The 27,262-nt window shown below is 31.9% G+C and overlaps 4 protein-coding genes across 4 annotated transcripts in view; 2 read left to right on the forward strand and 2 right to left on the reverse strand.

Annotated features, from left to right (window-relative positions):
- The window catches only part of LOC122609433 (protein LOW PSII ACCUMULATION 1, chloroplastic), a 4,037-nt gene extending 395 nt beyond the window's left edge, over positions 1-3,642 (forward strand). The window contains exons 2-7 of the mRNA XM_043782476.1: positions 166-323; positions 897-1,082; positions 1,831-1,931; positions 2,744-2,840; positions 3,128-3,232; positions 3,410-3,642. Of these exons, the coding sequence (XP_043638411.1) occupies positions 166-323; positions 897-1,082; positions 1,831-1,931; positions 2,744-2,840; positions 3,128-3,202 (617 nt within the window). The 3' untranslated portion in view covers positions 3,203-3,232; positions 3,410-3,642. The remainder of the gene's footprint in view (positions 1-165; positions 324-896; positions 1,083-1,830; positions 1,932-2,743; positions 2,841-3,127; positions 3,233-3,409) is intronic.
- A 342-nt stretch (positions 3,643-3,984) lies between these two features.
- LOC122607728 (universal stress protein PHOS34-like) lies at positions 3,985-5,115 on the reverse strand. The gene is made up of 4 exons (XM_043780754.1): positions 4,854-5,115; positions 4,672-4,763; positions 4,472-4,593; positions 3,985-4,263 (listed from the first exon to the last, which is right to left on the reverse strand). The coding sequence occupies exons 1-4, from the start codon at positions 5,032-5,034 to the stop codon at positions 4,161-4,163; spliced, it is 498 nt and encodes a 165-aa protein (XP_043636689.1). The 5' UTR covers positions 5,035-5,115; the 3' UTR covers positions 3,985-4,160.
- Positions 5,116-7,251: 2,136 nt separating this feature from the next.
- On the reverse strand, positions 7,252-9,607 carry LOC122607226 (universal stress protein PHOS34-like). The gene is made up of 4 exons (XM_043780161.1): positions 9,350-9,607; positions 9,006-9,100; positions 8,242-8,363; positions 7,252-7,637 (listed from the first exon to the last, which is right to left on the reverse strand). The coding sequence occupies exons 1-4, from the start codon at positions 9,528-9,530 to the stop codon at positions 7,541-7,543; spliced, it is 495 nt and encodes a 164-aa protein (XP_043636096.1). The 5' UTR covers positions 9,531-9,607; the 3' UTR covers positions 7,252-7,540.
- A 2,394-nt stretch (positions 9,608-12,001) lies between these two features.
- LOC122607695 (DNA-directed RNA polymerase II subunit RPB7) lies at positions 12,002-15,716 on the forward strand. The gene is made up of 7 exons (XM_043780719.1): positions 12,002-12,116; positions 12,684-12,807; positions 12,902-13,067; positions 13,155-13,205; positions 14,424-14,489; positions 14,587-14,655; positions 15,364-15,716. The coding sequence occupies exons 2-7, from the start codon at positions 12,692-12,694 to the stop codon at positions 15,427-15,429; spliced, it is 534 nt and encodes a 177-aa protein (XP_043636654.1). The 5' UTR covers positions 12,002-12,116; positions 12,684-12,691; the 3' UTR covers positions 15,430-15,716.
- Positions 15,717-27,262: the final 11,546 nt, after the last annotated feature.

The raw sequence follows: 27,262 nt of genomic DNA on the forward strand, positions 1-27,262 counted from the left end.
AAAAACAATTTTTCTTTTAGCTAATTCATGATGCGCCTGTTGAAATAGGAGACAACCCAAACCAAGCCATTCATAAGTAGATAACTAGATACACGGATATTGCCACCTCTACTTGCATCCTTAGTTTCTCAAAAATAACTAAGCATTTGAATCGGTTATTTGCAGGCATTGTAGCTTTTGTGGCGTTATATATTTGGGATAACAAGAAAGAGGAAGAACAACTTACCCAAATTTCTAGAAATGAAACACTATCAAGGTTACCTCTACGCCTTTCAACTAATCGGGTGGTTGAACTTGTGCAGTTAAGAGACACCGCAAGACCCGTTAGTATCTGAATTTCCTTACCACCAATAGTTTCTGAATTCTTGTAACTATTGCAATTCTTTACCAAAACTCATTTATATGCACTTCATGGGTCTGCTCATTTGTTAAACAATAAATCATTACCATCCATTTGTTTCTCAATGTCAATGAATTTATGGGTGGGTGCACACATGGTATCTTTTTTCTAGCATGGCTTAAAATTTGCACTTCAGCCCGCATATTACCATCATCCGAATCTGTACAGAATTACTAAACATTATTAAGAAACTTAACCATAAATTTTTTTTTTAAGCGGAAAATTTACACCTATTTCTAAACTACTCTCAAATAACCCAACTCAGCTGATGCCAGAGACAGAACCTGGGACTTCACCACTAAGAGGCAAGAGCCTCTACCAAGTGTGCTAACCCCACATTATTAAGAAACTTAACCATAATTACTGCACATTCAAGATTAGACCACCACGGTCAGGAATTCAGAACAAGTTGTGCGTTTTTAATTTTCCATCATTCAAATCTCGTCAAGAATACATGTTTGATGCATTAAATCTTTTTTATGTTATCTGAGTGAAGGTTATATTAGCGGGGAAGAAAGAGACGGTCTCTTTAGCCATCCAAAAAGCGGAGAGGTTTCGGATGGAGCTTCTTAATCGGGGTGTTATTTTAGTACCTGTCATTTTTGGTGAAAAGGAGTCACAGATTGAGAAAAGAGGCTTTGGTGGTCCCAAAAAAGCAGCTGCATCTCTTCCTTCTGTTGGGGTAAGCTTAAATAAATCTGCGAAACCATTTTGTAGAGGTGGCAATAGGGTCAGCAAAAGTACATCCGGAGAAACAAAACCTATGGCAATAGGGTTTGCATAAATAGGTCCCGATCGACAAAACCAGGCGACAGGTTGATCTGGTATTGCTTTTTTTTGGCTTGGCTTATGGTTTCAAAACCAGTTCTATGTACATGGGGTATTTTCAAAGTCAGTTTTCAGTTCAGTCTGGTTGGCAGCTGGAACCAAAGGTTTTTTTCTATTTTCCTAGAAGTTTCTTTATTTCAAATTTGAAATTTTTTATATTCATACTTCTCAGAATATAAAACCCCAAATCTGTATATGATTTTGGACTAAACCTACTTTAAGCTGGAACCGGGCCTGTTTAAAGAACTCTGCTTCGTGGTTACATTATTATTAATTTTCTGGCTTTGGCCTGGTCCGGGCTTTTTCTGGTAAACACCCGTAGGTAGCAAATTCCAAATGTTTAATTATGAGTGAGTTCATTTGAATTATGTTTCATCTCTGACGATTCAAACGAGCCATTAAGTTAAAAGAAGGTATAATGGTCACTTGGGTTAAAGGGGTCTAACTCGTCAAAAGTTTCACAAGGTGTATTTTAATGCATACTATCTCCCACATGGGTCGAGATTGTCGCCTCTACTTCTTTGCTCTTGATAATTGATTTGGAACTGTTATTGATTACCCTCGTTTATCGTCTTTGGTACTTGTGAATGCTATCATCATAGGAAGATTTTGAGACACGAGCTCAGTCTATAACTGCAAAAACGAAATTGAAGTCCGAGATCCGATTCAAAGCCGAGGTTGTATCACCCGGGGAGTGGGAAAGGTAAGTGTTAATCTTACTACCTGTATATGAATGCTTTTCAAATATCTTGATTAACTTGTGATAAATATGAGTAAAGATTTAAATGAATTCTTAGCAATTTATTTGAGCTTAGCTGATCCCGAGCTTGCTTAGTTCATCAAAAGATGAGGTTCTAGCTTTGCTTGAGGTTTCCCAATCTTAAATGTCGAGACTTCGGGGTCTGCGTGCCTAAATTCTAGCTAATACAGACTCCATTTTCAGCTTGTGGTTCAAATGGGATTACATAAAATGAATTATAAGCCTTTGGTAAAGATATGAGCTCACAACAGACAACAGTATATCTTGCCTCATTTAAGCTTTAGAAGCCGAGCCATATGAGGCCCTGGATTGCCTTAGGCTTGGGTTTATTGAATTTTTGCTTGTCTACGCTCACAAATGAAATAGAGAAACTATATGGTGACGGGGAAAAATGCAAAAATTTTTAGGGCACTTCAAGACGTGTTGGGTCGGATCTGCCCATCATCGTGTTTGTTTTTGTTCTTTTCTGAATGCAAATATTTCCACAATGCACACAGTTTTTCGCACATTTGTCTCTAGTGGGACATGTACCCACAAGCTCTTGGTCGGGCCCCAATGCAAATATGATTTTAAAAACCATCATTACTTTAATAATTCAAAATATATATACAATAAAGCAAGTTAGGAGATGATAACACTTGCTATACTATGGGCGACTTGTAACGGTTCCCACCCGTTCTCTTTGTTAGCTGTCCTTTTTCCTTATTTTGATTTGACTCGTTACTAACTTTAGTTTTCTTGTCCAAACTGAGAAGGTGGATAAAGGAGCAACAGGAATCGGAAGGGGTTCCTCCCGGTGAAGATGTATATATTATACTACGGTTAGATGGGCGTGTTCGAAGATCAGGAAGGGTCAGTCCCCCCCCCCCCCCCCCCCCCCCCCCCCCCCCTTTTTCATGTAGTAATATTGATAATATTAAAATGAACGTTATTATAAGTTTTAACTGTTGTTATTGGATTTTGGCAAGAAAAGAAACCATCGTGAAGCGTTAATCTGCGATAAACGGGAAGTGTCAATTGTTGAATATCCGTATGTAACGGAAAGCCAAATATATACAATGCCTAAAAAGTTTAATTCTTTCTTCGTTATCATTTATTAGTTAAACTTTTAAGATCACAACTGTTATTTCTTTCAATAGGGCTTGCCTGATTGGAATCAGATCTTGAAGGAGCTCCCACCAATGGAAGATTTGCTAAGCAAGCTAGAAAGATAACACAAAAATAGTTATTTACACCAAAATCCGGTAGGTTACACCTTTTTACCAGCTTTACTACTTATTCTCCACTTTTTTTTTATCCGAATCAGCCTCCCCAAGTTCTTACAACAAGGGGGAACTTGTGCATCAAGTATTCTTTGTTTTTATTCTACTTAAGCATCTTTAATGCCCCCCACTAAATGTGGTTTCTTGTGTCGTATTCAGGGGGGTCTTTAGCATTGTGTTCTTCTATAAAGCTGGTCCTTCGGATTCCTGTTTCTACCCTAATAAATTTGACACACGTGTACATCGATAACTTCTGTGAATCTTGAGTTTCAAAGTGATACCTTTATGTTCATCATTCCTTGTGAAGTAAATGATTCTTGTAAAAATGTAATTGCAAAACATTACTCTATGTTATACAAAAGTTTCGTTTGACCAGATTTGGTCATTTTGTATAACTTTGTACGTTCCTTTTCTCTTCTGCATGTTTGCATGTCAATAACACTTTTATGGAAAGACCAACATGGTTTTTGTAGGTAGTTATAGGAGAATTTGAAGTATAAGTTACCTTTTTTACCTGATCAAATTTGGAAACAATTTATTCCTGATGTCCAAACATTTGTATCATTTGATGCTCCTAACGGTAGTTTTTGAAGCTACTAGATTTCTCATGGTTGTCATTTGGGGAAATTTATGAGGCTGTTTAGCGTCTTAAAGTTTTCCTAACCGTGTTAAAAATGTGTCGGTCAGTTGATTAATATAGTTAAACATTGCTTGATTCATGTTGGATCTGGATCTTCTCAAGGCATGTTGAATTACATGTCGAAAATATTATTTATAATAATGAACTCAAAGTAAAATTTGCAAGAATGAGAACCAGTTTAGGAAGTTACAAACATGTGAAATTGAACAAGCATAGTATAGTGTCAACATTGAAAACAACTGCCATGGGAACGGCGAGATCTTGGAAATCCTAATTATGGGCGCCTTCATGTTTGGCTTTCGGCTTCTTCACTATCATCACAGTGCAGTGAGCATGATGGGTAACATAGTCGCTTACACTTCCCAAAACCGCCCTACAAAAAGCATTAGTACACCTTGTTAACATGTAAGAGTCATTGTATCCAACAAGTAGGAATAACTCAAATCAGCAGAAGGATTTCCTGTAAAACTTATTCCTAGCTAAGCATGGATATCTTTCTTTATTGTTGCAGGATAGGATTTGCACTAACTCGGCCCGAGTATATGTAAACTTAAGTTTTGACATAGATGTATAGATATTACCTTTTAATAGCTCCATGTCCATGGCTTCCAACAGCTAGTATGGTTGCATGGTGCCTGTCAACAGCATCACATAAAACATTCCTGGGATCACCCTCCACAGTCTCTATGGTTGCATCATTCACCTATAGATCATAAGATTCAATAGACTAAAAAACCAACATAATTCAAATTTAATAACCAAATTCGGGTCAAGTGCAAACCGATTTAGAGATGCAAAGCTCCTTAGCCTTTTCCACAACTCTATTAGCAATGTTCTTCAAATCCACATCCACATGTGATAATATATCCACACCTAAATTTCATCATATATTTTAGCAACAAACACAATGACAATACAAACAAGATAACAATAAACAACTAATTAAAGGACTAGTTTGATTACTAGGAGCAGCAAAGCCCATAGTAGAAGTAGGAATAGGTTTGGAGTGAACGATTAGAAGTTCAAAACGAGGGTTTGGAGCAGATGGTACTATGAAGTGATCTAATATCCATTCTAGTGTGTAAAAACTCTGCTCGCTGTCGTCAACCCCAACGATAATCACTGGTTTGCCCGTTGTTGTCATTGCTAAGCTGTGTGTGTGTGTGTGTATGTGACTATGTATGTATACAATTTAATCGTTTGCTTCACATTTCAGAATTGAAATGGAAGTTTATATATATATAGAAGAAATATGTGACAGGGTCAGGAGGAACTGATTCGTTGAATTAACACAATGCAAAAAAGTACAAAGCAATATACCTTTTTCTTTTCTTTTCTAGTTTGCAATATTCTATCTATATATACTTTACCCATAAACTTATACATGCATTCACATACACTCAATAATTTACCGTCTTGTCGCACATAAATGCATAGTAAGTGTTTCTATGAGTATTGGTTGGTATATATGGTAAAATAAAAATAAAAAGAAAATGTATAAAAGTAAGAGCTTGTTTGACTACACAGATAAAATAAGAGACTCAAGTAAGTTAATACTTAGTAGATGACCCGATGAATATATCTTTTTCTTAATTATATGACTATGATTATCTGAGAGGATCGATCATATAACAATAAAACATAGGGGCGGTTATAAGCTATAATCATAGTATTATAGGTGGACGTGGATCCCCTAAAGATTTAGCCCAATTGGGTTCACTAGCTTAGGCCTTAACAGAAAAGCTTATTTTCCGAATTTTCAACTCTAGTTATGTTTGGCAAAGAGTTATGTTTGGTAATAAATAACAAGAGAAATATTAGAATAACAAATTAATTACAAACATATGTTTACAAAGTGAGTTGTCATGTAAGATAGACCAATTAAGTATCAATCTTTTTCATCTTTTATATTTTTCTCTCCATCTTTTATCTAAATTACCTTAAAAAACAAACTGCACTCTTTAATTTTAAGAACCTGAAATGACTCATTTACCCTATATTTTAATATATACTTCTTTATATTTTACAAACTTTGACTAAAATGTCCTTAAAAAAATTAAGCATTTATCTTTTCCTTACGTGAAATCACATAACAAAAACCCTAACTCAAAATTTGTCCCCCCCTTTCATATCCCACAGCAACAAATCATCACATCTCCGACCTCAATGAAATTACTTTTACGTTAATAACCATACCATCACCGTCGCCGTTATCGTCGCTGCATTGTGCGGGCATCAATCTAGTTAATATAAGTTTATAAATATTTGTTTGAAAAACCACGTGAATTTATCATTTTAAAGAAAAGCTAAAGATGCGGACCAAACATATATGATAAAATTAAAGATGCCACAAGTTGCACACAAGATTGGGGATTTGGAGATATAAAGAAAGATAGAATACGAAGAGTTTGTGATGGTTTATTGGGTTTTGGTCCTTTTTTTTTTTTTTTTTTTTTATCATCTTCATAGAGACGCTAAATCTTTTTATCACTTGTGAATTGTGATTTCCCACTCACATAGTCACATCAACTTGCCTAAATTTCACTCTTTTAGTTTTCTAGTTTTGGGCTAATTTAGCATCCAACTATCTACACTTTAGCAGCCCAGCCCACCTTAGCTATTCAGACCAGTCCATTATCTGGCTGTATATATGTAATACAACCAGATTAAGTTAGAAATTGCTAATTAGAATAGTACAACCAGTTTAAGCCTAAAGAGCATATTGGCAATTTCAATTTCTAACTCTTAAAAAAGTAAATAATCAATTTTGATTCTAGATAACTTAAAACGCTTTTAATTATCTGGATATTAATAAAATGATAATCAAAATAATTGCATACAAAACAAAAGTAATCACAAACACCCTTAGGTTGACATGGGTGTGAAACCAATTTTCATATTTGGAGGAATAAACACCAATGGATGAATATGTGTCCTCATATAAAGATTGCAAATTATAGGTTTAAAAATTTGTTAAAAGACAAATAAAATAATTATATCATGTGATTCATATGTGAGAATATGGACTTAACGAACATGAACTATGCGCGATGTGCAATTTGAGTATAAAAAACAGCAAGAGTCTCCATCCATCCATTTATTTTTTTTTATTTTTTATTTTAAGGAAATACCATGAACCCTTTCTTAATTATTTTATTTCTTTTCATGAATTCATCTATTGGCCATGAAACTATATACTACCGGAAGTACCTGATCAATTACTACTTGCTTCACAAGATTAATTACTTGCTTCATCATATCTTGTGAAATTAACATACTTGAACCCGTTTTTTAATAACGAATTTCAACATATATAATAAACATCATTTTATAAAAATAAACATTTCTAAAACACCATATATAATCTCAATATAAGATACTCAAGACTTTGCATACATGATACATGCTTGTCCAAAACATTATTTTATGTTATTTTACAATAAAACACAAAGATTACAATTGCAAGAAACGAATGTGTTTATGAAACTACAAACACATATGAAGTTGAACAAGCATACTACTAATTAAGACAATATGTAGTATTGGTCTTTCAAACCAAATAATGGTTTCAACAGAAAGTTAAACATTGATTGCAATCAACCACCATGAGATCGATCGAGTGGAGAAATCGATCTTGTAAATCATGGAAGCTAGCCTTCGTGATTATTGCCCTTTGGCTTCTTGACTACCATCACGGTGCAGTGAGCATGATGGGTTACATAATCACTTACACTTCCCAAAAGTGCCCTGCAAAATTATAGACATTTTCTTAATTAACATGTTAAGATGCATATATTGATCATATAATTTATTGATGTTAGAACTTAATTAGTAGAGTATCCAATAAGATATGACATGTTTATTGTTCAATCACTTTAAAGTTTCCTAAAGGCTAATTAAAGGTTAAAACAATTGTCCCCGATCGACCACGCAAACTTTATAAGATTGCAAAGTAGATTTGTAAATGCGTCGAAAAACGCCATTTATACATTAAGGATAACCAGTAGGCTGTTGGTTAAAGCCACGTTTGGCGCATGACTTTTTCTTTTAACGGCAAACTATTTTACTACTAATATAATATATCTGAAACTACTTGAATGCTTGAGATGAAACCCGTGACTTCCAGAAATGCCCTAACCTCCTTATCTCACCCCACAAATATGAAGAGTAGTGAGACTTGAATCTAGGCAGGAAACCAATTCAATGAACCACGGCCACCAATTTCTCTATTAATTGGCACTTTTGGGACATATATATATGTGTATAATTAGTAGAGTATATTTTGTTCATTACAACTTTTGATACTAATACATTAATTGATGCAATTAAGTTAAGTAAACATATATAGTACCTTTTAACTGATCCATAACCATGGCTACCAACAGCTAGCATGGTGGCATGGTGCCTCTCAACAGCATCACATAAAACATTTCTAGCATCACCTTCCACAATCTCTATGGTTACATCATTTACCTGCATAAATATGATCAGGATATATTTAAAAATACATTGCCAAGTTGAACCATGGAATATTCAAAGGCATTATATATATATATATATATACTCATTTGTTTCAATTCTTGGTGGCGGTGTGCTACTGAGAAATTGAAAGAATAAGTTCAATTAATTTGGATATATATATAGTTCAAGTCCAACTATATAGGGTTTAGTATCTGTGAATATAATCAACTATGCACGAATGTCTATAGTGTGAAAAAATTAAAGTTGTGTTTATTGTATGAAATAACTTTCAAATCTTGTCTATTGTATGTAATCGGGTATGCATGACAACCATATAAGCTGCCACTTGTAAGTTTTTTATTAGTTAGATACATACAATAGACATGATTTGAAAGTTATTTCATACAATGAACACAACTTTAGTTTTTTCACACTTCGTCCATAGTTGATTACATTCAAAAATACTAATCCCAACTATATATGTATAATTGCTTATATATATGTAGAGTACTTAAGGTAAACGTTGGTTGACGTCCCAGTTGAACAAATATTAGGCCAATTAAGTACTGTTAATTTGTTCAACCTTACAAACTTCAGGGATTTCAATTTTATAGAATCCCAATCCCTATACAGTCAAAAACTATAACTACCTACCGATTTAGAAATGCAAAGCTCCTTTGCCTTTTCAACAACACGCTCAGCAATGTTCTTCAAATCTTGATCCACGTGTGTCAAAATATCCAACACGCCTACAGTTTCATCATAAATAATTTAGCAGTAGATATTCACACATACTTGTTTGATCTGCTGGTCGCGCGGGACTTGAACCCACAACCTAACAACGTGTTACTCGTAATTAATTAGGGTTGCGCGCATTGTGGGCCAACCTAGCTAGAAAAAGTACTAATTAAACTAGATAATGCATGGGGCTGTAATTTCATTATTATATTATATTGAATTACTTATAAACTTTAAGGATTAATAATTAGTTTAGTTACCAGGAATGGAGAAGCCCATAGAAGCACCAGATGTAGGCTTAGAATTAACAATGATTAGCTTGAAAGGAGGATTTGGTGCAGCTGATGGTACTATGAAGTGATCCAATGTCCATTCTAGTGCAAAAAAACTCTGCTCACTCTCGTCGATTCCCACAACCATCACTGGTTTCGTCGTTGTCATCGTTATAAATTGTTGTTGTCGTCGTCTTTGTAACTTAATTAATTACTCGATCTTGAGGCACAAGTTAATTGCATTACAATTCGGAAATCATGGATGGTTTAAATAGAAGAGATAGCTAGCTAAGGGATTGGGAACTAAGGCCGGCCGTAAGTTTCAAAACATGCAAAAAGTATTATAAATTAAATGGTCCATTTTCACTTTACCTTTTAGTTTGCATGCATGCATGTTTTCTAAAACACATGTTGTAAGTCATATACCTCAAATACGTACACTAAACTATATATGAAACAAATTATAAAACATATATATAATTTGTTTCGTTTATTGTGATATATGTGTGGTGATACATCATATAATAGGTTTTGGTTTCAAGTTTCATCATGATAATGGACACTTTATCCGATTATTTTATAATATATATATATATATATATATATATATATATATATATGTTTAAATTATTATACTAATATATAACTACGGGAATTTTAGAAAATGAGGATCCCTCAAAGTGGGGCCTGTGAGTTTATCATCCAATGTGTATAGGAGAAATGCTATAGCCTAATAATGGAAGTTTGATGATTTATTTGATTAAAAAAAAAGAAATGGTTAATCTTTCTAACTAAATAGCCTAATAATTCATTTAATTATGAGAGGATGACATGTAAGAAAATAAGGAGGCAAGATTAGGAAAGAGAATTAGTGGATAACACATGTCACTTTTTTAATGTTTGTAGAGGATTATTAAGATATTTGATTAGAAAAATTTATCATTTTCCTTTAAAAAAAATATACTCATACAAGTCGATAAAGGAAAGTTGATTGAAAGACGTTTATTGGAAGCCAAAAGTTGCATTGCAACTGAGAGGATTGGGGATATAAAGAAAGGAAAAAGATAGAATACTACAAGAGTGGTAATGACTTTGGTTCCTTTTTATCAACTACATAAAGACGATAGTCTTTTGATCGACATCATTTATATTCCACTCCTACATCTTTTAGATTCAGCCTTTGGGCTTTAGTTCTTACAAGCTCATTTGGGCCTAATGCTCAATTTCTAATGGGTCCAATCGTAATTTGTAAGGGATACTTTGAACTTTTGAAGTTATATTTCTAGTGGCCCTACTAATTGGATTTCTAAAACAATCATACATGATACACCCAAAAGAAATATATAAAAAAAAAAAATTGTAAGAGGGTTTGCGAGTGTTCAATCACTATTTCAAGTGTCACTGGTAATTGTTAGGTTGATCTTATAAAATGATTACTATAACTATTCATATATCCAACTCGAATAACGAAATTTTTGTTTCCTACCAAAAAAAACATTGTGCTAAACGCATCTTATTTTTTGTGTAATAAAACAAAAAATACCATGATTAACTAAAACAAATGACGTTTTAACAATCAATACCATTACCAATGCAAAACATGTCGATTTTGGTGGCTTCAACAATCGCTTGAAATTGCTCACTATAAGTGTTTTGATTATTACATCTCCCACAAAAGATAACATATGATAGAGTAGAAATAAATAGTAGGATACCACATGATTTTATAAAAACCTCTATCAGTGTTTTGTTAAAATCAAGGGGTAAAATTTAAAACTTATCTTTAAATCTTGACCTTTGATTTTTATCCAATGGTCAACATCTTTCCAACTTGACTAGTCAAGTTGAGATAACTTTAGACTCCTTTTCCATTTTATTATAGTGTTCATATATAATAGATGATTTCATTATCTTTTTTCTAAGACAACAGGCAAAAAAAAAAATTCCACCTAAAGACTGAATGACTGATGAATAAATAAATGTTAACTGATTGAAAAAATGAGAAGATTCTCTCAAGTTAATTTCTTAACTTGAGTCAAGTTAGAAAAACCATAACCCCTTATATAAAAATAAAGGGTTTAAATTCAAAAATCATCATTGAATCTTGACTTTTGATTTTCAGAACTAAAATTATCCATGTTAATCATGTTACGGTAACTTGAATCCCTTCCCTCCAAAAACCAAAAAAATGATACCAAAAACAGTAGCATTGTCAAACGCACTAGTAAGTTTCTCTAGCTAATTAATTATGAGTAATTACTTTTACACTTCCTAATAATAAAAGATTCCGTAATAATGTTATGTTGTATCTCATTCTCTCTCTCTTTGCACATAACACCCATAAATAAATGTTATAGGTGATGACAAACGTGATATCAAAAAGGAGGACAAGGATAAATGGCTAAAAATAAACCCCAGGTTGGGTTTGGTTTGCGGAATCTGATAAAATCGGAATTCAATTTCATTCGTTAGTGCGTTTGGTTGCTCAATGATGAAAGAATCTCATTCCGCCATCCGGCACTTAAATCTTTAAAAAAATGAAAAACATTTCGTCAAGTTTCATTCGATTAGATTCCAATTTTTTAAAGTTTATTTCTTTTTATTTTTATTTTATTGTATTTACTCTCCGTTAGAAACAAATTTTCATTGTTTTGTATTTACACACCAACCAACCAAACACCAAAACCACCACCAACCACTCACCTCCGTACTCCGCCGCCAGACACCATCTTCCGGCCAGTCGAGTCACCATACGGTACGGTTTGTTGTTTATCTCTATCAATTAATTCATTTTTTTTTGCCTTAAATCCTTAAATTTGTTGTTATTATTTTGACTTTCTCGTAATTAAATTAATTTAGTTTTACCCTAAATCCTTACTTCAGTTTTTGCCCTAAAAAACCTTAAAATTTGTAGTTAAAATTCTATTTTTTTCTATATATTTACAAATTACAAGTGTAAACTGTAAAACCCTATTTGTTATATTGATTCTGTTTTCGTAAAGTTTCTAACTTTACAAATTATTTTTTGTTTGTGAGAAACTAATCTTTTTTATGTGTAAGAACTGTAATGTGAATGATTAAAGAAAACTTAGAGTTTTAGTGTTATCTTTGTTTGACCCGAATATAATACCCGAAACATAGCGACACGAAAAAATCGCCACACTGTTCAGAAAAAGTAAATTTTATTAACACATTTAGAGATAGCCGAATTTATTGTGTTATTGATTTAAAAAAAGAATCTTGTTTCAGACCAAAGATAGTAGGCGTATTTTGGTATATGTATTTGACATAAAGATTGTATGTTTATATCTGGGGGTTTTAGGTAAAAAGATGTTTTTCCACATTGTGTTGGAGAGAAATATGCAACTACACCCGCGTCATTTTGGCCGGGACCTACGCGAAAAGCTGGTTTCGAAGCTCATGAAAGATGTCGAGGGAACTTGCAGGTTTCGATACGTATAAATTAGTGTACCTTGTATCCACTGTTTTGGTTGAAAAGTTTATGTAAAAATAAATTTTGGTGCTTTTTTGGTTTTATAGTGGGCGACATGGATTTGTCGTCGCCATTACAGGAGTTGAAGAGGTTGGGAAAGGGCTGATTCGAGACGGTACAGGCTTCGTGACTTTTCCAGTGAAATATCAATGTGTTGTTTTCCGTCCTTTCAAAGGGGAAATCTTGGAAGCTGTTGTAACAATGGTGAATAAGGTCATATCCTATACTTGGTTTGGTGTTTCTTGATAAATAGCAAATCTTTGATTTTGTTAAAGAAGTGTGTTTTTTTTAATTTTGCAGATGGGTTTCTTTGCTGAAGCTGGGCCTGTCCAAATATTTGTGTCAAACCATGTAAGTGATTTAATGATCTTTGTCATATCTGTTGCTTTTTTGTCAATGCTTTGTGCTAGAATTCATATTATATAAAGTTTGACAGTTTTACAAAATCATAGGTTACTTGGTATGTTGATTATCCGCTCGCTTGTACTGCCATGAAAATTGATAAATTTGTAAATCTACATGTTCCGAATGTGTGGTGTCATCTATATTAACTTGCCATGAATATATCTTCTTTCTCTTTCTATAGGTGATTGGACGTGCTTATTTTTAAGTCCTAATGTGCTCAACAAATTAGTATACGTCAATATACTTACATATAAGACAGTGCTTATCCCTTTAATTGAAGCAGATAAACAGTATCCAGAAGAGTGTTTTCGATTGCTTATCTGGGTTAAAATGAAGCAAACTTTCTTTTCTAGTTGGAATATTGTTTGCTCAAACTGTTTTACATCAATACGTCATATTGGTATAGTAGCAATGTAGCATGATCAAATTGATCCAGCATTAACTGCTGTAGAAGTTAGTGATGCTTGAGAAGCCAGTACAATGAGTTGAAGTGAGCATGGACCTTCAATAATTATGAGATTGGGTTCTCTCTAGATCTCATGCTGGAACATTTTTTTCATATAGCCATGTGTTACAATTATGTTTCACAATGTTACCAAACATTAGCCTAATTGACATGCCTTTAGCCTATCGGTGGCAAGGTGCTTCAACAACCCAGATGTCGTGGCTCTAAGTTCTGCTTAGAACTTGGGCGTGTCCTATTGGCTTTTGACAAATAGTAAAGGAAGATATTAGGCTATAGATAATTTGGTGTACGAATAAGCAACGCCTGGTTCCAACTTTGAGTCCCAGTATGACAACTGATAATTTGGTGACACAATAAACATTATTATAGAGAAGGTGAGCTATGCATATCAGCAGTGAAATCACATTTAGGATATTGAAATCAGTTGTTGTGTTGTTGCAAGTTTGTAAGCTGTAACCAAACTGTCATTCATCTTACTCTTGACCGAGTCCAGTAGAAATTACTTGTTTGCCCATGTGACCCTAATTTGTTAGGGGAAAATGACACTATCTTTCTTTTGCATACTTTCTGCCTTCAGGTTGTTAAAGTTTTAATATAGTTCAGTGTTACATTCTGATAATATGAACTGAAAACCGTCTTTTTTTGCTTAAAGGGCACTTCCGACACTCTAAACTTTTTTTTTCTCTTCCTTCTTTTAGTTGATACCGGATGACATGGAGTTTCAGTCAGGAGATATGCCTAATTACACAACTTCAGATGGATCTGTATGAATCAATATTGGTTTTTTCATATTTTCTGTTTTTTTTTTTACCAAGGCAAGTATTGTACATCTGAAATTACTCCCCTTTCGGAATATTCCAGGTTAAAATTCAAAAGGATAGTGAGGTTCGATTGAAGATCATTGGGACTAGAGTTGATGCCACTGAAATAGTACGTAATTAGTTCTTTTTCTTTTTTTCATGGTATATTGCTCAATAATTCTAGTAGCTTGGATAAGGTGTTGAGTCTATTTGGATTACTTCAAAGTTAAAGGGACCACACTGGTTATCAAGTAAACAATTTTGACAAAAATATTTTTGGAAAACCAAGTATATATGTGCATTCTTATTAAAATCAATGTAACACATAAACTATATTAGATAACACAATCATGCTTCATCTACTTTGTAAGCATGTCAGGTGTTCATATCAGTCCGACAGTCCCTCTACTTTTTTTGTTGCCGTCCTTTTGTTTTCCCAAGATATCTGTTTGTCTTAAATTAGAAGCGGCCATTTGGGGTTTGCATTATCTCCGGCGAGTTGAATAGGCTAAATACGAGGATTTAAATTTTAAAATGTGTCAAAAAGGTCAGAGTGGTTAAAAGTTTTCCAACGTGGTTGATGCATACGTGATACAACTGCCAAGTCCTCCAATCTGTAATTATGTAGTGTTTGTAATCAATCTGACACACCAAGTGTTTATGGAAGTTTATGAATGAAGTGGACCAAAAAATCTTTGGGTTAACTTGACCCGGTACGTTTTACCCGTGAACAAAAGTCACTCATTTTGACTCATTATCAAATTTGCTGTTTGTCAACTACAAGTTATATCTCCTTTTAAATATGTTGAATTCATTTCATTCTGCTGTTGCTTTGCAGTTCTGCATTGGCACAATTAAAGATGATTTCTTGGGCGTAATTAGTGATCCTGGTTCAACTTCATGATTCATGGAATACTTTTTCTCTCCTGAAGGAAATAGTTCATGCTTGCTATTAGATAAACCTTGTTGCGTCAACATTGAGTTTTGTATATACAGTACTAGATTAAAGTAGATCTTCTCATGACTCAACCCAAAGCCTTGTACTGCAGCTGGATTCTGGTTCTAACCCAGGAATTTTATTTTGTTTCCTCTGTAGTTCCTGTTATATTTAATGCAGTAGTTGCATGAGATTCATGTTTGGTTGGCGATAAATTTATTCGTAACAAAGTTTCATGGCAAAATTTTACCATTTATTACTTTTGATTGTTTGGTGTCTTTCAATTTTTAGTTTTCATTTGCTGTCAGTGTTAAGACATTTTGAGACTGTATTATAAGCGCAGGCAATACTATCATAGAGATTAGAGAATGTGACCCTTATTTGATTGACCCTTGTAATATAAGCACCCTTGCTCACAGGTTAGTGGCTGGGGATGTTGTTCCTGATTACATCTTCCTTGGTGGTATGATTGGGTCAGTTGGCCTTAATGGGTGGATGACGGTTTTCTTTTAATATTTATTCATCTCTATTAACATTTTCATGTATAGAGTATGCGGTTTTCATGAGAATATTACACCTAAACACTCATGCTTGTATTGCTTCACATAGCTCACAATATTCATGACTTCTTCTAATGGGATTGTTTGACAGCAACGTTTTGAATGCTTTTGGAGTGTAAGGTTATTATCTGCTCTCGTAACAGTTAGGAACCCATTTAGAGGGACCATGTAATGTATGAAGTATTTGCTTTACGCAAACCACATTACTAATCATTAACTTTCACACCAACTCAATAATTATCACATTCAAAGACAGATTAACTACAGTTTCACACCAACTCAATAATTTTCTTGACTTAAAATTCCAACTTTTTAAACCACCGTTCCTATTTACCAAATCTTTAACCTCTTGGATATATCTATTGATCCATCTTTACATACAGTATATCCTTTTAATTGTCCATTTGATACATTTTGTCTGTTAAACCTGGCAAAGATTACATTTGTATAAGTTACCACTTACGAGTTTAATGGTTACTCCCAAAACAATCTTTACCAAGTTGCAATGTTCCAACTTCCAACTGAAATTCTGCAACTTTTTTGAGTAATGGATAGAAGCACACATGGGGTGGAAACCAGATGCAGAAGACTCTACATCACAAAAAATTGGAAAAGCATAGGTGATCTTAACCACTTTCATCTTAACCAATTCCTACTCAGTAAGGCACACTCAAACAGCATTTCAACTTCATAGCTTCCATTTGAAGATCATTCAAAATATCCGTGGCTTCTTTAAATTTCTTCACTTTGTTGCAACTCTTTACAGACTTGAAGATAACCTTTGAAATAAGCTCTTTACATGTCTCTAACCTTCACCACCTCTAGTCTTGTTGTGGTCCGTGCCCACAGCTTTATCTGTTTCAATGAGTACGTTAAAGCCGTGCCTACAAGCCTTTTGCAGTCATGGGATATTGGAATGATGGCTTGTGGTCATTTTGAACTTCTTGTGTATGTCAGAGTCAAAATTCCCACCATATTCATCGCATGCATCATTCTTCAACAGTAATATACAAATATGTAGGTTGCTGACATGTAATCGATTTGGGATGACAAGATGTACCTGCACATGTAGCTATGAGCCAGCCTGATTAATTTTTGTGTTCATATATATGTGAATCTTTTATAAAATATATACGGGAATACATATCATATACCGAGTGATATAAGTAATATAAGTAATATATATTTGAATCTTATAAATTAAAGTTACTTAACTTTGCATTTGAGAAGTCCATGTCTGACCCCAAAAGTCAAAATAAGCCCACATTAACACAAATGCAATATATAGAAAAGCAGACCTCCTTGTGACTGTGTTCTATCAAATAAGCGAGATAAACATGATAAAATTTCATAATACTATAAGTATTGTAAATGATAGACACATTGAAATATAATAGCAATAAAATTTCATAATACTACTGTTATCGTAAAAGATTAGACATGTTTAAATATAATAGCTGACTTACACGTGCTTTGATAGTTTTAGAAATTAACTTAAAGTCGTAAGTCATGCATTCGAGGTTGACATATTTATACATTTTAAAGCACTTATATAATTAATTGGCATGTTGAAATGTAATAGCATTATTAATTTACTATTCTAAAACATATATTTTGTATTAAAAACTCTTAGTAAGACATATATGTTATATGTTTGTATAATGACGATGTCGGCTGAAAAAAGATAGTATTGTTATTAGAAAATAAGTTTTATCATAAATGATTCAACATATATATTTTTTATATCTTTCTATAATGACGATATAAAATTAAATATTGATGAAACATTTTTATTTAGTGTAACAATATAATTCTCAAAAAATACATATAAATTTTTTTTTACACAAAATCAAGTATTAAATTATTAACTTTAAACTATTGTATGTATCCATCTAATAAAGCAACATATAATTAGAAGTAATGTTACATTACTAAGTTTAAACTACTATGTATTTTTTGAGCGTGTGTTTTTGTTTAGAATGACATATATAATATATTATTCATACTTTTAAATTACATAAATATCTGAAATGGAACTTAAGATTTTCGAAAAACTCTCTATTAATCATCCCTTACAAATGTGATAGACTCAAACCCAATTGGATCTTTAGGTCAAAAGTTTTATCAATTAGCCATCAACCATATTGGTTATCTTAATTTATAACATCATTAATCTAACTCAAAAAGTGTAAATCGATATTTGAAATTAATCCAACTATTAGTGTAAATATAATTGATGTGTGAGTAATGTAGTTATTTTAAGGGTTAAGGGAAGTATGTTTTAAATAATTTTATTTAGAATAATATAGTTATATCAAGTGAAAATATTTGAATTAATGAATAAATGAGAGAGGTAGTTTGAATAGAGGGTTGAAAAATATTTTAGGAATGTTTTTGGTAGATGTAGTGTGTGAGTTGGAATTGTGTTGAAAGTTAAGAGTATTTTGGATGTTTTAAAGATAGAAAGTTGATAAGGGAAGATGGGTAGTTTGTTTAATAAAGGAGTAAAAGTTATAGTATTTATCAAAAAAATAAATATATGATTGAGCACCACATTGTTTGATAGCATGCCGTCATGACCGCACAAAATGATTATAATAAGATATAATTACATTACATGTATTAGATTAAGTAAATTAAATAGGAAAAATACTAAAAGCAACCCTTAGGGTTGCATTTAACGTGCATAAAAAGTTTGTAGTTTCTATATCAAAAGTTCACCCCTGAATTTTATACTAACTATATAACTATTTAATGCACCTTAGCTGCAACTCTATATAAACGAATCGACATGTTTGTATTAATTATTAAAATATTTATATGTTACTATTTGGAAAATATTAGAATAAAAGTGGCCGGGTATATTAAAATTTATATAGTATATAAATTACACTTATTCTTTTTTATAACTTATAAAGAAATTACTTATATATATATATATATTACACTTTCATGCATACAAAGTTTTATATATTGTATATTTGCATTTCTAATGTAGTTTAATTGAGTATTTGACAAAACTTTAATTTAATATGGGTTCATAAATTGAATAAGCTATGTAAGTTTTGATAAAAACTATTGATAAATTTACTATATGCTTATTTATTTGTTTCTAACATGTACCATTTACTTCACTAATTACCTTTTAATAAAGATTTTTATTTGTAAGATATTTTTATTTTACGTTTTTAGTGTCTAATTATAATAAAACATTAATAGTATTATATAGTTACCAAAACTTCCAATTACATTCTATTTCCATTAATAATGTTTTATTTTAACGACGCTATAAACCAATGGAGTAAAACCCCAGTGGTACCGTACCCCTAAAATGGGGGCTTGGGGGCTATACGGCCTGGGTTCGAATCTCGTCCCCAACCAAGTCTTCAGGGCCTTTCACAGGGCATGCGTATATGTGGTAAACGCGCATGGGTTTCAATAGGTACATGGCCCCAGAGGGTGGCTATCCATCTACCCTTTTTTTTTCAACGACGCTATAAATAATTTTCAAAAATCTCTATAATTACATGGTGTGTTGATGTGATTGCTTAAATACATGAATTAAAATAACACCTTTGGTACCTTTAATAAGGGTAAAAATATAGTTACAACTTAGTGTTAATAAATATATCTCTTTAATATTTCATGTGTATAATTTAGTTTTATGGTTGAAAACATGAATCAGTAACATGTTTCCTTGACAATGAATATGGTATTATAATTGTTAGTCTAAATATGTAGATATCTATTTAGGGGTGTTTGTGTTTGCGTTTCCAAGATAGATTATGTGTTTAAAAACTGCGTTTTAAAAAAGCATGTCCATACCTGCTTTTTCAAAACTGCGTTTTCTCTCTAATTAAATGCAGATAATCACTTATTTTGCCAAACACATTTTTTTAATTATTTGCGTTATACAAACGCAATAATCAAATAATCAGCTCAAAACTCAATCATAAACACCCTCTTAAATGTTATTAGTTTTCAGATATTAAAAATCTTTTAATGGAAAAATATATACAAATCCTGCGAGTTATGCAAGAGGATTTTAGTGATGAGCGATGCCCCTATCACCCCGTCCTGCAGGAGGATGGGACTATTTGTCTGGTCCCTAATTAATCCACCTAATCCTTTGGGTGATTTGCGTAAATTCCTCAGAGAGGAGCGCCTACGCCTATGTAAAATAGTTCTATTTAATTTACTTACTCCGTATTTTACTTATTCAAGCCAACTTCTAATGATTACAACAACATGTTCACTAATGAATGTTAGGTGATAAAAAAAAAATATGATAACAAAGAGGATGCTACCAAACTACCCTTCTGCCCGTCGAACGCACTAGTAAGTTTCTCTAGCTAATTAATCAATTACTTTTACTCAAAGTGATAAAGTTGTACTTAAATATAAGAATTTAGGTGTATTGTAGGCGATGTTCTGTTATTAATTCTGTGAGCTTGTTAATTTGGTAATTGGCTTGTCAATATTCCCTGCATATTATATAAGACTTTAAGCTATATGTTTTGATACTATAGAAGCACTCACTCTGTCCCCATTTAGAATTTTGCAATAATATATTGTGATGATTTAGAATTTTGCAATAATATATTGTGATGATTCAAGATGTATTTCTTTGTCTCATTTTATTTAAATCTAACTAGCACGATACCAGCGCTATGCGGCGGTGGTCGTGGCAACGACGGTGTGATGGTTAAACGACTGTTGGTGGTGGAGCGGCGGTGAGTTGTGTATATAATTGATGTAAAAAGTTAATAGACATATTTTAAATGATAAAGGACTGACAGTGTAATTTAATCATTAATGTTAAGAGGATAGTGTATATGAAAGTATTTTAAGGGGTGTTAAGTGAAAATATTACATATTTTCAACATTACCAAAAATAACAGTGAAAATATTACATATTTTCAACATTACCAAAAATAAAAAGGGCTATTCTTTTTATAATATAGTATAGATAATTAACTGTAATCGTGTAATACTACCTGGAAAAGTGTAAAAGTCCTGTGGGACACATAAGACTATTCGCATCAGTTCAGGATATCCTTCTAACAAACATCTTAATCAACATGCTACGTCAGCTTTTCATCCATCCTTCTCACAAACACTTATTACCCACAACAATAATATATTCATCTTTTTTACAAACAGCCAAATAAACTCCAAAATAACTTTTGTCTTTTGTCTTTATCTCTCCTTATCATTCCTCATCCTTCTCTACAAACAACCATGGATGGATATTCTCCATGTCATCACCTACATCAATAGTCTCCCTACAAACACCCTCCACGTCACCACAAATTTTTTATGGACATGGTCTAATTTGGCGAGTTGTACACAAAGTACATAACCAAGCTCACAAGTCCCCAGAACACCAAATCGTGCGAATAGTTCAAACATCCTTAAATCAATCCAATAATCATAAGTAGTATCATGGTTAGCTTTCAAACAATCAATTAGTTCTAATATCATGCATTACATTGTTTTGTTTATTTTATTTTAATATAAGTTGAAGTTCAAATAAATTTTTTGGATATATTCATATTAAATTATACATCGTATAATACATGTCATACAAAAACTTTTATTCTTGGTTTTAAATGAACAACAACATTTACGAGACTATCCAAGTATTATTCCAAGTAATTTAAGCTACCAAACTTATATAAACTAAGTAAATACTTTTATATCATTTTTTTTCATCGATTCTAATTTCCAACCCTCACATCTCGTCCGAATTCCTTCAATCCTCTCTGGCTTCCTATCAGAACCCCGGGGAATTGAAACATGTAAAAATATATTAAGATATAGAAAAATATAATCTTTTACAATTTCATAACAATGTCAATTTATATTAGAATTGTGTAACCTGTAATATATTTAATTAACGAAATATTTTTTGTCGATTTAAATTTTAGTTTAGAATTTAAATTTTGTAATTTATATAGTTTATTTGTTATATATATATATATGGTTTATATCCCTACTACATTATAAAACACTTTTTCCTTTCATTTTTTAGCTTTGAGTAATTGAAAATCCCAAAATACTTATATCACTTATTCATAATACCCTTAAAATAAATCTTAACCACTAATTTTTTTTCTTTTTTCTCAAATCTGAATCACTTATTTTTTCTCTCTCTTACATAAATCGTTATGTTCATCTAATTCATTCAAAATCTTTTATCTTAAAAACCGTACATCGATAAATTATAAAAATTATATGAGTGTTCTTAAAATTTCATGTTCTTTCATTAAAGATGTCATTTGATATACTTTCGACGAATTTTTAAATCCGAGGGCGGAGCCCAGACGGCTAAGGCATTTGGCTATCACACTCTATGACATGTCACCTCTTATGACCTATCACCCCTACCATCTTACCGTTGCAACATGCGGGTACTTTGTCTCGTATCTTTAGATTTAACTTTTATAATTTATATAGCTTATTTGTTTTATTTATGATATGATGATTTGAATAGTTGTTGCCTTGTTGCCAACATGAAGATATCAATAGTGATGAGTTTGAACTTTGAAAGACGTCTAACCCAGCTTTCAAAAGATGGATAAGTAGGTGTTTTAAGCAAGATAGATGAAAATCCTTAAAACTTGTTTCCAACTAGGAGACATCTTGAGTATTAGATGAAAACCAATGATTAATTTTTAGAAATTATTTTTAAAATTTGACTTTTGATTTTAATTTAAAGATCAAAATTCTAACTTTATTAGTAAAGTTAAATTTTAATTTAATAATCAAGAAAAAATAGGGGGTGTCTATGGAGGGTATTTAAGGGTGTGGAATGGGTTTCATATTTATTAACTATGCTTGGTTAAAAATAAAGTAGGTAATCAATACCAATTATGGGTAATGGACTATTATAGAATAAATTAGGGGTAATGGTAATCAATACCCCTTATTTTTCAGCACTATAATCTTTTATCTCTTTACAACCATCAATTTATTTTTTTTCTCCTCCTTCATTAATGAAAAAAAATCATCACATTATGCATCAAAACAAGGTGGATTATTTTAACTAAAGATTCGAATATCACTCAAAGATATATCTGTTATTGTTATTATAGAAAAAAAAAACATATAAAATACATATGTCACTATAGCGACAGCATCGGAGTAACAAAGAGAATGATTGCTTTCTTTGAGGGTAAAAAAAAATATAATTGTAAAAGAATGGGGTAAGCAACTCTTATGACACATTCATTCCCTCAATTGCTATTGTTGTAAAAGAATGTTGCCTGACTTTTTCTTTTTGGAGTTTATGGGTTCTTGTAATATATTGTTGTCTGGTATTCGATAAGCACACAGTTGCTAATGCTATGAATTAGATAAATATTATAACATGATGATTCAACCCTTTTATGATATAATACATTTGATGATTACGTATGAGATAGTTTGAGGTGATGCATTTGCTTTTTTTTTAATAGTATATTTATAATAACCAAGCAATACCAATGACAATTGTAATCATTCCTTTGTACAAACCAAATAAAACTAATGGAATGATAATATTCCTTGATATTTGATTGCATTCTCTTTCCTATTCCCCTATTCGAACTAGGCGCACCATTAATTAAGAAGAATTAGTATATTGTAGTTAATAATCAAGATTCTATCTTGTCTTTTGTGTGAACTTGTGAGTTCCATGTTATTATTTATTCTTATATTCTTAAGTCTTATGTAGTCATTTTTTTTTATCATGTCATCTACACATTTTAAATAAGACAACAAAATCGATTTAGATATAGAAAAAATGAATATAAACATGTCCCATTTTTATGTTTAGGTAAAATTCCTTACATATAATTTTTTAATATTTTTTATTTATTGAATAGATGATTGCCCTCATTTTTTAATGGATTAATAATTTGTATGTAAGTGTTTCACGCCTAAATTTAGGTACGAGACAACTTTATATTCACTTTTCTCATATACTCTATATACACGTTAAATAAGAAATATTAAAAATTTAATATGTGAATGTTTTACATCCAATCTTAGGTACCAGAAAACTTTATGTTACAATATCTAAAATACCTTATAAAACATTTACCCAATCTTCATCATTGATTCTTCAATTAAGGCTTTGATCTCCATGAAAATATGAATTGATGATGAAATTGGGGTGTTGTGTGTGTTAGGAAACTGCCCAGGGATGAGAAAAATATGAAGTGGTAACTTCCAAATTCGTGTATGAAGGTGTTATAAACTGAAAAGTAATTAAATCCCTAAATTTTGGATTTTTAGTGCAGCTAGGGTCGTCCCAGATGGTCACCAGGGCGTCCCATACTGCCCTCCAGAAATGGCAGTTTTCCATATTTTTGCCTTGACACTTCTTGACTTGATTTTCGATTTTGCTTGACTTCTTAATGATCCATTTAACTTCAATTTGTCACCAAAGACCTGAAACATTTAAACAAACATAAACACACCCTAATCGTCTATTGACATTCACAAAACATGTTCGTTTTCATACTTTAAGATTAGACGAATTAGGCGTTTATCACCTTTCATTTTCTCAAAAAAGAACTTGATATACCCAAATTACCCATCTTTTTTATCCATTAGTTTGAATATCATCACCTAACATACCTAATTACCTATAATACTCTTCAATCTCAACAACTCATTTTCTTCTCTCTTCTCATATCTCAACCACTCATTTTCTTCTCTCTCATCCATAAATCATTTTATTCCTCTAATTCATTCAAAAAAATTTATCTCAAAAATCATACATCGATAAATTATAAAAATTATATGGGTGTTCTTAAAATTTCATGCTCTTTCATTAGAGATGTCATTCGATATAGTTTCGATGAATTTTTAAATCCGAGGGGCTGAGCCCGTCAGGTAGATCACCCCATTACCGAACCCCTATGACCTAACACCCCCTATGATCGATCACTTCCCATGACCTTTTACACTTTATGACCTATCACCCCTACCATCTCACACTGCACCGCGCGGGCACTTGGCTTGTATATGTGTGTGTGTATATATATATATATATATGTTAATCTTAATATATATTATAAGACAACTTACTTAACCTCAATTTACTAATCACAAGTTTTAATTTTTTAAAGTTTTTCTAATTTGTATTTATATTTAACATGTCGTGAACTTGTTATTAGTTTGACACGAGACTAAATTTACTATATCTATAATAAAAAGAAACTCACTCCCTTTTCAACAAAAGCCTCTTGATTTGACTAATTTGCCCCACACTTTTAAACTGTATTAGTACACTGCCATCATATCTATGATTTTACCTAAACTATTTTTGATAAAATATGTTACAATATCGATCTCTCAATTTTTGAAATAATTATATGAAGAACCATACCACCATGTTGACACCACCCGTCGTTACCACCACCACTTGTCGCCAATGCCAACACCACCCTCCTCTGCCACCACCATCACCTGTCACCACCACTACCACACCACCTTTAGTCCTTTTATAGCGTGCGAATATACAAAACAAATAACAACAATTACAAAATGAAATTAAAGCTAAATAATTAAATAAATAAATCAACTATAAAGTAAAATGATATGATACCAAAAAACTATCCATAAAAAAAAAGGCGTCTGGTAACCCGACCACCTTTTGGGTAACCCGACCAGACTTTTTGCAGCGACTTAGAGAGGGGGCCCGCTTTTATTCAGCCATATTTACCATTATAGAAATGGAGGCCCGCATTTTTTTCACTTTTTGCAGCGAGAGTCGCTGTAAAAAGTGGTAGTAGTCTAGATACTAAAAAAGACTGGTTGGGATACGGGGGGCGAAAAAAAAATCATGAATAGCCTACAATAACTTTTCTTTTTTGTTTTTTATTTGTGACGATACGTTGGATTCTATAACTTGGCCTTGCACTCAATCACCCACAACCACATAAAACGTTCGTGTAACTTTTTTTTTATTCCCACCGAGACTTGCATAGGAGAAAGTTCTAATTTTAAAATCACAAAAAGGTTAAAGCTTTTGACTTAAGTTTTAATCATAACGTGCCTAACTAGAAAATAACAGGAACTACACCAAATATGTAGGTGTTTAGTTTAAATATGAAATTATTTTGTAATGAAGTTACAAAATAAAATATACTCGTAATACTTTGGACAATGTTAATGTAGGATTAGTTTTTTTTTAGTAGAGCTTTTTGTCTTCCTAGATGTAGATCCAGAAATTAATTCTTGACACATACATATTTAGGATTAATTGGGAGTAATATAAATGTTGCGAATATTTTTCTGTTAAAATAAAAGTACCTTAAACAATTTATTTAAGGGGGTAAAAGGTTATCTTGTTCATATGAACTTTTGACACCTCGGATTTTCCCTTATCAAGATTATTACATGTATATATATATATATCTAATCTAATATAAAATGATCATAAACATCTATTGAATATATAGATTATAGATTATATAGATACAATTATTTTTTAATCTTAAGACATTTTTCGATGAATTTATAAATTTATAAAGGAAAGAGATTAGGCCGGACATTTGCAATTGGCAGACATAATGTGAAGTATGCAACTTGTTATAAGCTATAGTTATAGTTTTTTTGAATTTTACCATCACTAGCTCAAAGTGGGTTGGTGAAATCATTTCCCCCACGACTCGATTATATTATTATAAGAACTATAATATGATATATTATTTTTTTCGATTAAACCAAAGGGATGCATAAATTAGAGGAAAAAAATAATTTACGGAAGAGAGAAAAAAAATGAGTCGTTGAGATTTGAAGAGAGAGAAAAAAATAAGTGGTTAAGATTTAAGGGTATTATAGGTATATTAGGTAAAAATGTTTAAATTAGTGGATAAAAAAGAGGATAATTTAAGTAGTTCAAATCATATTTTAAGATTTTAAAAAAGAGCAAAATGCTTTATAAAATAATATAGATATAGATAATCATTAATATACACTTTTTAATCTTCCACAAAAATTTGTTCACTAAATACAATACAATCACCGAAAATTTTGCATGTTCAACTCTAGTTGTACTTTAACTAGAACACTATATAATCAAGTATTTAAACCAATAGATCCGTTCTATCATATTTTGACTTATACAACCCGTCTATGTAATTGAAAACATATTAATGATTATCTATATATCTATACTATCTTATAAAGCATTTTATCCTTTCTTAAAATCATAAAATATGATTTGAACTACTTAAATTATCCTC

This window comes from Erigeron canadensis, chromosome 7, assembly GCF_010389155.1.
Source record: "Erigeron canadensis isolate Cc75 chromosome 7, C_canadensis_v1, whole genome shotgun sequence".
In the NCBI taxonomy this organism is placed as follows: domain Eukaryota; kingdom Viridiplantae; phylum Streptophyta; class Magnoliopsida; order Asterales; family Asteraceae; genus Erigeron; species Erigeron canadensis.

What these genes read in the sequence shown, in the direction of transcription:
- LOC122607728 (XM_043780754.1), bottom strand. Translation starts at nt 5,034, where the DNA reads ATGACAACAACGGGCAAACCAGTGATTATCGTTGGGGTTGACGACAGC. An exon ending in AGCTTTGCATCTCTAAATCG is followed by an intron (nt 4,594 to 4,671) that starts GTTTGCACTTGA and finishes TATGATCTATAG; the next exon opens with GTGAATGATGCAACCATAGA. An exon ending in GGACATGGAGCTATTAAAAG is followed by an intron (nt 4,264 to 4,471) that starts GTAATATCTATA and finishes TGCTTTTTGTAG; the next exon opens with GGCGGTTTTGGGAAGTGTAA.
- LOC122607226 (XM_043780161.1), bottom strand. Translation starts at nt 9,530, where the DNA reads ATGACAACGACGAAACCAGTGATGGTTGTGGGAATCGACGAGAGTGAG. An exon ending in TATGGGCTTCTCCATTCCTG is followed by an intron (nt 9,101 to 9,349) that starts GTAACTAAACTA and finishes ATGAAACTGTAG; the next exon opens with GCGTGTTGGATATTTTGACA. An exon ending in AGCTTTGCATTTCTAAATCG is followed by an intron (nt 8,364 to 9,005) that starts GTAGGTAGTTAT and finishes ATATTTATGCAG; the next exon opens with GTAAATGATGTAACCATAGA.
- LOC122607695 (XM_043780719.1), top strand. Translation starts at nt 12,692, where the DNA reads ATGTTTTTCCACATTGTGTTGGAGAGAAATATGCAACTACACCCGCGT. An exon ending in AAATATTTGTGTCAAACCAT is followed by an intron (nt 13,206 to 14,423) that starts GTAAGTGATTTA and finishes TCCTTCTTTTAG; the next exon opens with TTGATACCGGATGACATGGA. An exon ending in GAGTTGATGCCACTGAAATA is followed by an intron (nt 14,656 to 15,363) that starts GTACGTAATTAG and finishes GTTGCTTTGCAG; the next exon opens with TTCTGCATTGGCACAATTAA.